Source organism: Scleropages formosus, chromosome 8, assembly GCF_900964775.1.
Source record: "Scleropages formosus chromosome 8, fSclFor1.1, whole genome shotgun sequence".
NCBI classification, from domain to species: domain Eukaryota; kingdom Metazoa; phylum Chordata; class Actinopteri; order Osteoglossiformes; family Osteoglossidae; genus Scleropages; species Scleropages formosus.
Genome location: NC_041813.1, coordinates 28,086,467 through 28,102,139, shown reverse-complemented (window position 1 = coordinate 28,102,139; position 15,673 = coordinate 28,086,467). Strand labels below are relative to the sequence as shown.

General features: G+C 39.9%; 2 protein-coding genes across 2 annotated transcripts; both read right to left on the bottom strand.

The window, feature by feature from the left end:
- Positions 1 to 607: 607 nt before the first annotated feature.
- Positions 608 to 2,955, bottom strand: dusp3b (dual specificity phosphatase 3b). Its single transcript, XM_018764565.1, has 3 exons — positions 2,801 to 2,955; positions 1,696 to 1,928; positions 608 to 901 (listed from the first exon to the last, which is right to left on the bottom strand). The coding sequence occupies exons 1-3, from the start codon at positions 2,920 to 2,922 to the stop codon at positions 714 to 716; spliced, it is 543 nt and encodes a 180-aa protein (XP_018620081.1). The 5' UTR covers positions 2,923 to 2,955; the 3' UTR covers positions 608 to 713.
- Positions 2,956 to 4,079: 1,124 nt separating this feature from the next.
- On the bottom strand, positions 4,080 to 14,409 carry btr30 (bloodthirsty-related gene family, member 30). Its single transcript, XM_018764564.2, has 10 exons — positions 14,313 to 14,409; positions 12,008 to 12,615; positions 10,470 to 10,565; positions 9,606 to 9,839; positions 8,860 to 9,025; positions 7,170 to 7,238; positions 6,984 to 7,010; positions 6,241 to 6,267; positions 5,921 to 6,096; positions 4,080 to 5,369 (listed from the first exon to the last, which is right to left on the bottom strand). Exons 2-10 carry the CDS (start codon positions 12,596 to 12,598, stop codon positions 5,010 to 5,012), a joined length of 1,746 nt encoding a protein of 581 aa, XP_018620080.1. The 5' UTR covers positions 12,599 to 12,615; positions 14,313 to 14,409; the 3' UTR covers positions 4,080 to 5,009.
- Positions 14,410 to 15,673: the final 1,264 nt, after the last annotated feature.

Genomic DNA, 15,673 nt, shown 5'->3' with positions numbered 1-15,673 from the left:
AAATGAATGTGCATCAAAATTGCTCACCTTCTTAGAGCAGCATGTCTTATTTCCATGCTTTTAAGAAGTTATTCCAGTCGTTTTAGATATAAACTTTGATGATCTGTACTATGACAGTCTCTCACTCACTTACTATGGGTAACAAGTTCAAGTTATGGTCGCGGCGGTCCGGAGCCTATCCTAGTAGGAAAGGGCACGGGCTATCGCAGGGTATTATGAGTTGCTGAATATGCAACAGTGTTGCAAAGCTTGCGCACTGCATATGTGTGTGATGTTTACTTAGAAAAGAGAAGTGTATGAAAAGCTTAGGTAGCAGAGCTAATTATATGACATTTATTTAGCAGACACTTTTCTCCAATGTGACTTCCAAAGAACTCTGTGTAGTGTTATCAGCCCACACACCTTACACTGCTAGATACACTACTTACACTGGGTCACTCATCCATACAACAGAACACATGTTCTCTGTCACTCACACACTATGGGTGAACCTGAACAGCATGTCTCTGGAGTGTGGGAGGAAACCAGAGGAAACCCACACAGAACACTGGGAGAACATGCAAACTCCTCACAGACTGAGCAGGGATTGAACCCATGTCCTCTTGCACCACCCAAGCACTGTGAGACAGCAGCGGTACTCACCATGCCACTCTAATTCTCACTCTGTTGGGCCTTCGATATCATACATGCACGAAACAAACAACTGTGACAGATCATTTCTTAAGCCTCGCATCCAGCTGGCACAGCTGTCGGAGGAAGCCGTCGTTGGGGCCAATGGGCCGCTTTTGATGGACAGCTGACAGGGCTGAGCGCACGTCCATCTCATGGTGCAGCATGAGGTAGGCAATAACCAACGTGGGGGACCGGCTGTATCCCTTCTGGCAGTGTACAAACACCTTGCCTACGGAAAGGGGACACAGTCACACTCAGGCACACTGATGCACTACAGGTTCCTCGCAGATTTAGACGCTGCTCCGCTATTAATTTTTTCTTTTAATTGACTTTTTTGGAGCAATTTGATTTTCAGTTCCTTGAAGTTCTATTGAACACTGCAGATCTCCACCACTACTAGATGACCAAGCATAAACCTGGCTGACTGACTCACTGCTACAAATTTACTTTGGATAGTGTTACAAGCAGAGCTCTACTTAACGGTTTAAATAACCCAAGGATGTTGGGCAGGCAGTTGGATCTAGGCCTGCGGGTTTTTCATTTTCTCCTGAAAACCCTCTGGTTTTCACCAGATTTTGCCTCTGGTCTCACATCTCGTTTTTAATATGTGCCAGGTTTATTGTTTTACTATTAATTGTACCAGCACATTTTGTGGAGGCTGCTGAGTTATAAAAATGTATTTAAATCAATATGATATCAAAACACAGATTCGCACCTGTGTTCCGATTATGACACCGCCAGAAAGTCACATTTGTGTGTCTTCCTGCCTTATATCTTCATTGTAGAGCCATGCTCATGTAGAGGAAATGTGAAATCCATTAGCAGAAGTAAAATGCAGACAAGCAAACGGGCAAAAACATGCTTTAGAGATCAAGATTTCCCTTAAGCAAAAAAAATGAGACCTTTTTTTTCCAAATAGCAGAAATTTGCAGTTGTGCTGATGAGAAACTTAAAGTTAGAAATCGGCAGTGACTGCGAAGCAGGTAGGTCTCATGGGATACCACGGTATCATGGGGAACTTACCTCTTCCATCCCTGAACGCAAGAGCGTTGGCAATGAACTCTGCCCCTTCCTCAAAGAAGACACCGAGATCAAAGTGGTCTGTGTCGTTGGCCGGAATACCATGGTAGATGATGCCGTAGTCGGTGTAGAAATTGGCATTAGTGTTGACGTGCATGAGGGAGTTGCCCTCTGCTGCATTGAGGATGTGTGTTATTCCCAGGCGTTGCAGCTGCTTTGGCTTCTGAGCCACAGACCTGCCAAAATTGGCCATAAAGTCTTGGGTAAACAACGGAGGCAATTAATTCCACCAGTATGTGGCTTTTTCCATCTGATAATTAGGAATGTTATTTGGACAGTTTAGATTAAGCACTGAAACCACGGACGGGTATACTGCTGGACTGGAACTTGAACTGGTTACCTTCCAGTTATATGCTACCTGCTTCTCTCTTTCAATAAACAAGCACCACATGGCAACTGTGACAATGTGAACATTCATTTTCTTCAGCATTGACACAAATATTTATTTAATCCTGCAATCAGCTCACAGCCTTATTAAAAGACGGAGCCGTGTGTAACCTTTTATTTCTAAGTCTATTAATAAATATTTTTTTAGCCGTATTCAGGCCGGACATCCTCGTACATGTAAAACCCACATACATTTCCCTCTTATGGACTTTTTAAAATTTATCCCTGCTTACTGGCTCCACAGATTGGTGAGGTGAAAGGTTTGTGGCTAAAAAAAATGCGAGCTATTAACTGAGAAAGTAAATGTGGGAATATAGTAACAAAAATATATACACTAATGATGAGGTGTGATAGAGGAATGTTTTTTGACTCTAATACATTTGAAAAAAATTTTCACCTAATGCTTTACCGGTGACTATTCGGAAGGACTGAAGATACAGAACAAAAATAAATAAAGTTTCTTAAACTTGTAGAAGGAATGAGATTCGGTTATGAAAATTCAGAACACTTTATTGAAGTATAAATTACTGCATAACTAAGGTGGTGTATCTATAAAGAGAAGGCAAAGCTGTCTCAGCTGGACGGCAAAGGTGCCAGAACAGCCTCCAGCTGTATAATATTGCGCAGGAGTATTTCCATAATCATATGTCAAAATACTCACTCGTTGCCCACAAATATCCCGGGGAAAACTTCGTTAGAATTTTGTGAAGGATGGCTGTAAAATCCATTGTCATCTGTTAACAGATCGTTGAGCTGTTGCACGGACACCTCATAGTCTGACATTGCCGGAGCGGTTATGGGGGCCCGTTGATAGAGGCGCAGCTATAAATGGACTAGCATGAGGTGCTATTAAAAACACAACTCCGAAGGGTACAAGGGTTATTTTGCACTGGTGAGTTGCACTTTAAATTAATTTATCAGCTGGCTTTGTTGCTGGTCTTAGCTGGAAAGGGGAATGGTATCTACCTAACCCTAACCCTAACCCTATCCCTAACCCCCAAGCTGCCTCTACAGATTGGCCTGACTTCTCAAGCATTTGCCACACTTTACAATGCGTTTAATAAAATTTCACATTCCTTCGATTATCTCGGTGGTCGAACTGTATGGATCTGGGGAAGAGGGGGGCTATTGTTTGGAAAGATTGTTTAATATGTGATTTTAGTTGGATGTTATTGAATTTTAGTATTGTTGATGTTTAATACGTTTTCACAGTGTTTATTGGTATAATTTTATTGTTGTATTTAATTTTGTTTTTCTTCATTTATTGTGTGATTTTAATATATGATACTGATGGCAGATACTGAAAGTCATGAGTACTTTATTGGAGTCCGATGGTTTCCTGTTGTGCTTTTGAATGTATCACTATCAGTAGTGAAATTTTTAGTGGTCGGACAATGATTGTGATACATTGAAGCAACGTTGTCGCGATTGGTATCTGACTGATGTTTTAACCCGTGTTTAATGTTTGTTTTGTTATTGAACTTTGCCCGCATGATCATGTTTTTTGAGTATATTGAGTTGTGTGTTGCTATTGTGGTTGTTTTATTTGCAGATGTTAAATGGTGTATTTGTATAATCTTTATATATTTAATTGGAGTTGAGAAAGGTTAATAAAAAAAATCCGTGCGGTCGAACACTTTTTGGAATTGTTATTGTTGGGGAGGAAGTCGCTAGCTCAATAAATAAATAAATAAATAACCCCCGGTTACCGTCATTTGAAAAATGTTGACTGTCAAGACAAGAGAAGCGGGAATCTATTGTTCAGATTGTCTAATGTTCTTTATTTGCACTAAACTGTCTTAAACATTTACTTCACAGACATAACACACTGTAATCTGTAATTCTATGATAAGAGCAATGATACCTAGTACAAAAAAAACACATTCACCATTTATACAAACATATATTAGACTTCTTTGGAAATCTTTTGTTAATGTGCAGTTGATTTCAAACAAAACCCAGCTTTCTCGTCTGATATCAGTTTGAAAACTATAACAAATAATTGCAAGTTATGAAAGAGGGAGCACTTCAGTCTGTAATAAGATACTGTTTGAACACGTGACCCCGAATCAGTGAAAAATCAGAACCTAGTTCAGCTACTAACCGTAGTACTGAAAGATATAAACAGAGAAACTTTACATTTCATCATTGACTTATTACAATATAAAATCAAATCTGATTGACTTAGAATCTAAAGCACGGTGGATTAACATTTAGACGCTGGGCAGGTGTTTTTTTTCAAAAGTGACACATAATAATAATAATTAACCGGCGTTTCACTGACACCTTTGTCCGAGGCAGCGAGATACACCGCGGTCATCTCCCTGCAATCACTCACCTGTTTATACAGCAAAGCAATGTAACACACTCACTCATACACACACTGCAGCCAATTTAGAGTTCTCATTTCATCTCGAACTCATGTCTTTGGACGGTGGCAGGAAATCGAAGCACCCGGAGGAAACCCACACATGAGGAGAACATGCAAACTCCACACGGAGCGAGTTAGATTCAAACCCATGTCCTGCTGTGCCACGGTGTTGCCCATAGAATCTATGATAGATACAGTGAGAACTAGTCCTGGTATTGTTCTCACCTCAGATTATGTGAAATGGTCATAACAGTAGTTTACGTGACAGTAATAACATCGCTCCGTATTTGATGCAACATACCCAAAGAAAAACCTGTATAAGAAGCCAATACAGTGCAATTCTACACAGCGTGGATTGCCTCTCACACATAGAAGGAAGTGCTCCATATGCGTATGGAATTTTTCTCTAATTTTTTCACCTTCGTGTTAACGATACAGAGAAGTTGCCAAGCTAGTTTCTTTCTCCTCGGTCCGGTTTCACTCTAGTCAGCGTTGCCTTTCACTCAGGGATGTTAGTTTCAGGCGTCACGAGCACTAAAGGTACGTCTTTGTCCCCGGTCCCAAACAAAGGCAGCATCTTCTCGGAGAACTCTTCTCCGCTGAAGGCGTACACCGCCGACCCTGCTTTTGCGTTGTAAAACACAACTTGGCCTTCCTCGCAGTCAACGTATATCCCTACCCTCCTCAGCCGGCTTGAGATTTTCACTTTGGTCAAAGGGGAGGTGAGGACGCGCAACTGGTTCGCGCTCCACCAAATCGCGTAGTAGCCGATACGAGGTGACATGTCAAACAGGCCTTTGCGAGGGGCAGACTCCCGAACAACGCCAAGTTTCCAGTCCTTGCTGTCCCCCACGGTGACCTAGAAACGGGAAAAGAGTCATAACCGTACGCAGGAAAGCGCAACGATCAGGCACGAAGTCATCAAAAAAAATTATGCAAATGTTTTTGATTGCTCTCTTGCGCCATTCGCCGATATTGTGCAAATAAATTCAAAGAAAATACAGTTGGCCATTAAAGGTGCTCACCCATGTATGCAGTTTTGTTTGAATTTATTTGCATAATATCGATGAATGGTTCAAGTGACCAGTCATGAAAAGACATACGGGTGGCCCCCGATTTACGATGGTTCGACTTACGATTTTTTCGACTTTACGATGGTGAGCTGGCGATAGACATTCGGGTAGAAACCATACTTCCAGTTTAATTTTGAATTTTGATTTTTTCCCAGGCAAGCCATCTGCGGAGCAATACTCTCTCGCGATGCTGGGCAGCGATCACGCAGAGGTGTGTATTAGGTGTATTAAATGCATTTTTGACTTACGATATTTTCGACTTACGATGGGTTTCGAGGAACGTAACCCCATCGAAAATCGGGGACCACCTGTACGCATCTATGCTGCGGTTCCTCACCTCCCAGTAGTGTCGTCCTGAGGTGAAGCCCTCCTTGGCCAGCACACAAGACCAAACATCGTAGCGCTGGGGGCTACTGATGTTCAACTTGGTTTTCTCCCCTCGCTTCACCTGCTTGCCATCATCAGACACGATGAGGAAGGGATAGGCAGTCACTGGGTTCAGCATCACGTCCTCTGGAAAGAATGAGAAGCATCTTGTCTTCATTCTGGGTCATCAGCGTTAGTCAGCAGTTTTTGAATATTACTTAAGAACTAGAGCGGTTACAGTGAATGGCTTTTTTTTAGATAACGTGCCAGTTCGGCTTTGCTAAAGTTTACCTGTGTAAGCTCGAATCTTCTTCAGCCCTGGAAGACACAGTATTACCAGTGAATGAAAGTTCAGCAAGCAAAATCCTGCTGTAAAATGTCTAAAAAATTTCATGTGTCCCATCCTAAATGGTGGAACGCTTTATATTTATATTACATTTATTTGTTTAGCAGACACTTTTCTCCAAAGTGACTTTCAATGGATATTATGTAGTGTTACCAGCCCACACACCTTATTTACCGTGGTGACTTACACTGCTAGATACACTACTTACACTGGGTCACTCATCCATACATCAGCGGAACACACTTTCTCTGTCACTCACACACTATGGGGGAACCTGAACAGCATGTCTTTGGAGTGTGGGTGGAAACCAGAGCACCCTGAGGAAACCCACGCAGACACGGGGAGAACATACAAACTATTTTACAATTATATTACAATTTTACAATTACCAGTCATTACCATTATGCGACACCAATATTGCTAGAATACTTTTTCAAGGAATCTGTGCTGGCATGTGGGACAAAGCGTAGCTAAACCATATGCAGTGGTAACAAAGAGGAACGCAGAATTAACCTCTAAAAACAGCAGCTTTGTACAGACAGTATGTGATATCAAATAAAAAAAAATATTCATTTTCTCACCTTAGAAACCTAGATTAAATCCTAAATGAAAACTGAAGTTTATGCCAAAAATAACAGTAAACTTTGTTTTCCTGTAAATGGTAAACTATGACTCATAGTACACATACCTGTTCCTGGTCTGACTCTTGTAAGATCTGTGAAGGAAATGGAAGTGAAGGGACAGATCATTTTTTATGAGAACAGAATAAAAGTATGATGACAATGTGGCAAATATTTGCAGTGATAATTTTTAAAGAAGCACAGATAATGAGAAGAATTTTGTTAGCATGTAGTCCGGTGATCTGCTCGCCCACCTTTCAATGACCTTTCCTTCCTGCGCATGCCGTGGAGACTCATCATACTATGAGCCTCTGAAAGCGAAGCTGGAAGATAACATAATATTTTTCATTTGAACTGTATACCAACACTCAGCTCTTATTTTTGAACGACTCAATTATTTCTTGAAAAAAAGTAGGACAGAACTCATAGTTGTACAGGTGATTATTGCAATACAGACGGTCCCCGGTTCACGAACGAGTTACGTTCCTAAATTTGTATTTAAGTCAGATTTGTACATAAGTCGGAACAGTTTGGTACGCTTTCTATCTAATGTCAGTTAGTCAAATGTTAGTCTTAGTATATAGTATATCTTTCCATGCAAAAAAAAAACATTAAAGAAACACTGCCAGAGACACTAAAATATCTTTAACATAATAACACAGATGAGGGGTGCGGCGGTGCAGCGGGTTTGACCGGGTCCTGCTCTCTGGTGGGTCAGGGGTTCGAGTCCCGCTTGGGGTGCCCTGTGATGGACTGGCATCCCGTCCTGGGTGTGTCCCCTCCCCCTCCTGCCTTGCATCCTGTGTTGCCGGGTTAGGCTCCGAGTCACCGCGACCCCGCTTGGGACAAGCGGTTTCAGACATTGTGTGTGTAATAAGAGAGTTATAATAATAATAAATGTAACGACAGTATTTATAATAGAGAGCGAGAAAGAAGGAGGACAGAGAGTGTGTGTGTAGGTATAAAAAACAAACTTTAATGTCCTCTTTTCCAAAGTTTGTTGGCGTTTCACCTTTTTCTGATCACTTTATTATTTCCACTTTAGTTTCAATCGTGATCGTTTTCCTTTTCTTTGGTGCATCACCATCACTTGCATCACATTTACGCTTTGGTGCCATGGCAACAAGGGTAAAAACAAAAAAGAAATTCAGCGAAAAACAAGCCGATGAACCGCCGTAGACGTGCAATGTTTCGATGCGTGTCGCAAAGTAGCGCCCATTTGTTATTACAAACCATTGTATGTAGGGGGTGGTTCATAACTACGGGTTGTACGTAAGTCGGACGTTTGTAACCCAGGGACTGCCTGTATCATATCATTTATAAACACCTCTAGAACTGTGAGTGCTATACTGCTTATACTTTATACTTGCGTTGGCAGGATCCAGTGCCCATCATTGTAATAATTCTTTTTCTCAGTTGTTCCAGTGGCCACATTTTATTTCTTACATTTTACATTAGTAATATTTATATATTACTGTGTATTATATATTATAATACAATATTTGTTACGTTCTGCTTCTCGATAATTATAATGCTATTGTTTGGACACAATATTCACAGATTGTTTTGTGACACATCATTACATGTTCTGGAAGCAGGCTGAAGACAAGCGTCGGTAGTATAGTGGTTGAGAAAGTCGGCCCTGGAGAAGGCCTTGCCCTGTTGTTCATGCCCAGGGTTTTTCACACAAAACTGTTTATTCATGCATATTCACTGTACAATTTGCATCCAGTAATCATCTGCTAACAATGTAATAATGTACAGATAAATTTTAAAATATAGAAATTGAACATTTCAGTTTAAAAAAAAAGTGGACGGATGAATGTACGGATGGTTGACATTTCAAAAAATGTTTAAACTTTCATTATGCAAGCATGTATAATGATAAAAGTTTTATTATACATATTATATTATTTTTCTTTCTTTTAATAGACTGAGACTTACTTTGGTTTTCAGAGTGCACCTCCGTCATGTGAACGTCCTCCAGCTTGTAGTGCAGTTCCATCAGAGCTTTCTTCACATTCTCCAAATGCAGAGGTAGCTCCACAACATCTTCATCATGTTGCATGTCAGCATCTGTCTCCAGGGGTTCAAGAGCTTTCTGGAAATTCTGGAAAACAGTATGGGTACAATTACAAAACTCTGCTGCTTTTCATTTTAATACAGTGTAAGTGTAAACATTTATTTGGTTTATCGAAGGTTATCATTTGTTCTGCAGACACACTGTTCTTAGTGATTTAAAAATACTGAAAAATGCATCTATGATATAAATAACTATTCAGATTAATTTCTCATGAATTAAATGTTTTTAACATTTTAAACGTCAGCTTCAGCTGTGGTCACACCCCTTTTCAATCAGGCCAGTCATAAATTTCTGTCTCATTCTTAGGCGTACAGCTGACGGAGATGGTCAAATTATAAGAATAAATTTCTTGTTTTGATACGCTGATCATTAAAATTCAGAAAAATGCACCTACATTTTCATTATGTGAAAATCTCACTCTTTCCCACTTCCATTCCAATTTGAATGTTAAGAAACAGATACAACATGCATACTACATATAGATTAGTAATCACTGTAGTATCGTTATAACTACCTGCTCACTGACATGTAAATAAAACAATGCATTATTTTGGGAAATAAATCAAATTTAAAATGAAATGCATATAAGGTACTGCGATCTGCGGACCTGTAAAAACCCAATGTGATCTTCAGAGGTGGCCTGGGACTCGAGGTTGGCTTGCCGTTCTCGAAGCTGCTCCACTTCTGCTTCCAAATGGGAGATGTACTCCTCTCCTCTGGCTTCCATTGCTGCTTGTTTCTCCATTATTCCTCCCACCAGCTCCCCACGAATCCTTTCCACAGACCTACTCAGGTCCATCAAGATGTTCTCCACTTGTGAAATTTCATTCTGAGCAAAGTTCTGGAAGAAACAGATCAGCGAGGCTCCATATGTTAAGGATTTTTACCTTTTTCATAATGGTAAATTTGGCTATGGTTATGATCGGTAAAAATATAAGTCGCTTCAGTCACAGCTTCTCCAGTTAAGTTCTTTTCTTCATTGCTTTGGAGAAAAGTATCTTCTAGATGAATAAATGTAAATGTAATGTGACTCTCAAAGCGGTTGATGTAGACAACAACAATTACACATTAGCATTTGCAAATAAATTTGATTCATTTTGATGGGAGTGGTAGTAATAATGACTTATATTATTAGTTTTATTTCTATCAGCATGGGAAATACACCTACAGCACACTTACAAATAAAGTACAAGATAGAGAGACTGATGAAATGTTTTTCCACCCATCACCTTAATAAAATCTGAAAAACTTTAATCATCTCGGATAAAATTATTGTACCGATTTGAATAATCTGCTCTGGTGCAGAGAGGTAATTTAACAATAACAAATAAACCTTTTTAAAATCCTTTTTAACCTCAGACTAGATTTATAATAGTCTGGGCTGAGTTGCTTGATATATAGTTTGCCAGTATCTTGAAGGGTTTCAGACAGAATTAGTTTACGAAACAAAATCTATTTACAAAACACTCACCCTTAAGGATTCAACTTTATTTGTCAGTGCTGTGAGTTTGGCTGATTTCTCTTCAGTCTTCCTCTGAATCTCAAACTGAATCTTTCCAAGGAATTTCTTCGAAACACAAACACGCGTAGATAAATTTTAACACTCATCATGCCGAGGAAGAGCAGTGAGAAATTAATTGCATTTTATCCATGGGGCCAAGAGCGTGTACAGCATCGCCTACACAAGTTTGTGTTTTTCCCACTGCTGGCGAACAATGTGACCTGGGGTCATGTCTTGTGAGCATGAACGACAATAAGGCTGCATAACACTGCAGAGACGTCTTTAGGAAACACAAAAACCAAATTATTTATGATTTAACACCGACGTAAGTTAGGCCTTATTAACTACTTGTACTTTGGATAAATCAAGGTATTACACAGTGCTGCTTGTGTCCCTTAGTTTTACCACGAAATGCTCATTTAATGAGAAGAGCTCATTCTCATGTGACAAAACAGGTGTATAATGACCAATTCCATATGTTGCTTTAGAGGGAAATAAGTGTGTAGTAGAAACACGGAAGTAGTGCAAGCGTAAAAAGAAGCAAACCCCAAGGCGTACTGGTTAAACCAAGTACGTAAGTAGAATCAGGTGTGTATCTCATAATCATTTATTTATTTTATACATTTCTTTGAAGCTTTCACATTTACATTTTATAAGTTTCATATTCTATGCAAGAAGGATGACCACGTACTTTCAAGTAGCACTGTAGGCTACCCCTCTCCCTTGAATGTTCTTCATTTAAAGATAACTTTTTTATTTTTAAACCCAAGAAATTAAAAATATGAAGCCTATGGGGTTAATTTTGGAGGAAACTAGGTTAAAATATGTACTTTTGTGCACTCCATGGCACTGTATGGCATTGTGCTACTTTAGTTGCAGCTACCAGCAGATCTTTTTACTGGACAGTTTGGCAGATCAAAAGCTGATAGTAACACCTATAGCTGTGACATCACTAAGGACAAGTCATCCAGGACATCGCTGCTGGTGGGCTAGTATTGGCAGATCTTTACAGATGTTTGTGCAATGCAATTAATTTGACTGTGTCAGTGTTAAGGGTACTGGAGACATAGACTGCCTTGCAGCGGAATGGTGTTCCGTTCAGAGTGTACTTTACGTTGCACCGTATGCATCCGGGATGGACTCGGGATCACTGCAGCTCGGCAGTGGACAAGCAGTCATTGGACAATGGATGGACAGATGGAGACATAAGCTTTAATGGTATATAATACCATTGCTGCCTAGTTTACCAACTACTCTGTTAAAAGATGAGGTATTACAGCTGTCAGTATTTCTCATATATTCTACGCTGACCTTTTTGTTTGTAGGAGTTTGGACACATGTTAAAATAAAAAAAAGGTCCCTGATGATCCCCAGTGTTTGCAAATCATAATATCAAATCATTTCATTTGACAAATAGGCTCATATCACCAGACTTACCAAATGCATAAGGATTTATTCATAAAGGCAGCTTATAAAGGGCTTTTTAAAACTTCCCGAGCCCCACATACCTGTTTTCTAGCCCTCTCCGTCTGCACAGACACTGTGCGATGGTTGCAGTGCTCCTGCATCACACAAATGGCACAGATGCATGCTTGGTCAGTGCAGCAGTACACCTCCAACAGGCGGTTGTGAATGGGGCAGGTGCGACCTTGAAAGGCGTCAGAGGGATCCAGGAGCTTGTGGTGACTGTAGTTTGGATTCTGGAGATGGGGCTGAACGTGGATGTCACAATACGAAGCGGTGCAGGTGAGGCAGGTGCTGACAGCCTTCATCTTCCTCCCGGTGCAGATGTCGCAGGTGATCACCAGGGATGAAACGCCAGCTGGTGGATCCTGCCCCTCCGCCGTGAAACACGTTTCTTTGCATTTGCTGGTGATGTGGGCAAAGACTCGGTTCACGGCGAGCTCGGGACGCTCGCTGAACTGTCTCTTGCACAGAGGACAGTTCCAGGTGGAACTGGTAGCCCAGTATCTCCCAATGCAGCTTTGGCAGAAGTTGTGACCACACGGTGTGGAGACGGGATCACTGAATATATCGAGACAAATGGAACAGGTGAGCTCCTGCTCTGAGAGCATTGATGGTAGGTTTGACTCTGCCATTTAAGCAATCATGGGATCTGTAATAGAAAGAAAAGATTGCTTAAGACATGACTTGTAGGATATGCTCCAGACCACTGCAGCCTGCATTGCACAAATGGATGGATGGATGGATGGGTGGAGCAATATCCGGATGGACGGATGGATGGATGGATGGATGGATGGATGGATGGATGGATGGATGGATGGATGGATGGACTTCCAGTTTATTCTATTTCTCTTCAAAAAAACACCTTTTAACTAAACTGAGACAAACAAGCAGCAAAACAAACATAAACCCATTTTGACTGTATTTATCCAATGTGCTGAGACGCCTTTAAAAATGACTGTTAAGAAGGCTAAACAGGGCTTATTAAGATTGCATCCTTTCCTCCATTCTTACATCATCACACCCTCCAAGGCCTGGAAATCAAAAAACAGTTTCCATCTCAAGGTCTCTCATTATGCCATAGGAGAAATATGAGAATTCAAGACATTTAATCAGTTGCCTCCTGTGGCGCGGGGTTTATTGATATATCCACATGTATATGGGTTTCTGAAGAATGTGTGCGTTTCTTTAAACGAGTAAATAAATAAGCAGACTGTAAGATATAATAAATGCAGCAACATGTATAGAGTTTTCCCCGAGTCCTATTTACTACTGCTAAAATACATATGTCATTCCAATATTTTGGACAGCTTGGACATTCAAAGTATGTGGCCCCACCTTTGATTTTTGCAGTTAAAATGCTAAGAATGCCAGCAATGTTTAGAGTTTTTCTATCGCTTACACAACTGTGTAAAACAACGTTCCATCGTGCTGTTAAACCCACAATAAAACTCCCTCATTCAAACGACGGTACGAATGGTTAACCAACTAACTTCAGGCCTTTTTACCTTTGACCGTACTCCTCTTTACTTCATCTAGTACTTTCTTTCAACGTGGCAGTGAGAGGTAAACGATCTGTAGCAGTATGAACACACCACACTTTTGAAATCAATGTATTACATGTTGCAATGGCAGTACCACAGATCAACATGAAGCATGAAAATTCTACTTAGATGGTCAGCGTAAGCAGCCATCATTGGTAAAATTAGTAGAAATTTATGGCAGACATGATCATTAATCATAAACATTATTTGGGTTATTGTACTGTACTTGATGCTTGTGAAATTGGTTGAAATATAGACTAAGTTTATACACCAAAAGCATTCTCGCAGACTACCAATTTTTTAGAGATAAATTTACTATTTGTTTCAGAAATATTATTTATTCTTCATCTTAAATTACCAAATTTTTATTAGTTTTAATTTTGATTTGGCAGGTTTCCCTAAAAATGTCAGGACAAACAGCGACAGCTTTAAATTTAAATATACTAATTAGGACATTACATTACATTTACATTTATTCATTTAGCAGACGCTTTTCTCCAAAGTGATGCACATCTCATAGGAAATACAGTTACATATTTTGAAGATAGATTCAACAGTTTGAAATTTTCTGTTTCAGGGTGCTAATATATTTTAGGTATTTAATTCTCCATCTAGCTCTGCATGAACTCTTACTTTTTAGTATTACTGAATCACTAGCAAAAAATTTAGATCTCTGTTAACTGGATTCGGTGTAATCCTAAAAATTCTAAAAAAAAAATAATAATTTTTGAATACAAATTGAGGTTATATAGAAATATTTAGAAAGTTGTACGAAAAGTTGACACATTAAGAAAATAAAACTTACCTGATTTCCTCTTGGATAATTTTGAGTTTTTGCTTCTTTGCTCTTCTTTGCTACACTCTGCTGCAGGTGCTCTCGGAGCTTCTGTTCCTCAAACCAGTACTTCAAGAATGTGTGTTAGGTTCACTGTGTCAATAGAAAATATAAAGTTGCTAGGTGAGGTAGGCAGGTTATTTACATTCCACGCTACCATCACAATGAGAAAGGGTTTAGTGTAACTACTACATACGATATATATATATATACAGTATATATCTACTCTATACATGTAGATGCTGTGATCTTAGAGCTCAGTTTATTGTGGCAAACCTGATTTTTATAAAAAACTAAATTATTGTTAATTTATTACTAAATGTCAACTTATTATTACAATCTAATGTTAATAAATTTTAATTTGTTACTAATTAATAAAAGTGAGCAAGCTTTGAAAATGAATGTCAAGCTCAGAACAAGGTATTAAAGTTTAAATCTGGTGCGTCCTACCTGTTGCTTTGTCAGGAAGACAAGACCAAGTGGAATGTTAGAATGCTGCCCTTCTTGACAGACAGCAATGTTTCTTGACAGACCTGTCTGAACATTTACGTGATTCCCTCTGCTACTTGCTGCATCATTTTGAGTATGCATTTTCAGAGTGCTTTGGATAAACAGTGCTTTTAAGTTTTACAACAAAATGACTGTGAGTTCCAGCAGAAAATCATACTTTCACCACCCCTGTAAAGAGTTTTTTTGTGCTGCTAGTTAACTAGTTAACAGCACTTTGCATATTACCTGTTAGTTTAGTAAGGGTATAGGCTAATAATGACCGGGCATTAAATTTCACACACACGCATACATTGTCTGAAGTCGCTTGTCCCAAGCGGGGTCCCGGTGAGCCGGAGCCTAACCCGGCAACACAGGGCGCAAGGCTGGAGGGGGAGAGGACGCACCCAGGGCGGGACGCCAGTCCATTGCAGGGCACCCCAAGCGGGACTCGAACCCCTAATCCACCAGAGAGCAGGCCCCGGCCAAACATGCTGCACAACCGCGCCCCCCGCATTAAATTTCCGAACACAAATATTATACCACAATATTGCAAGCCACTCCTTCAAAACATGTTTAATCCATGGAAAAAGAGAAACATCTCAACATACTCAAATGGGTCTCATTTATCTCCATTTTTTTCTACATCTATAATACACCCCATCTATAAGACACCGCTCCATCACAAGGCAACCTCACACACACAGACACACACACTATGGGTAATTTACATTTATATTTATTTATTTAGCAGACTCTTTTCTGCACAACAACGTACATCTCAGAGAACAACACAAAGAGGGCATCGCATCAACAGAAGGAGAGTTTTGGATGCAGACACGGGA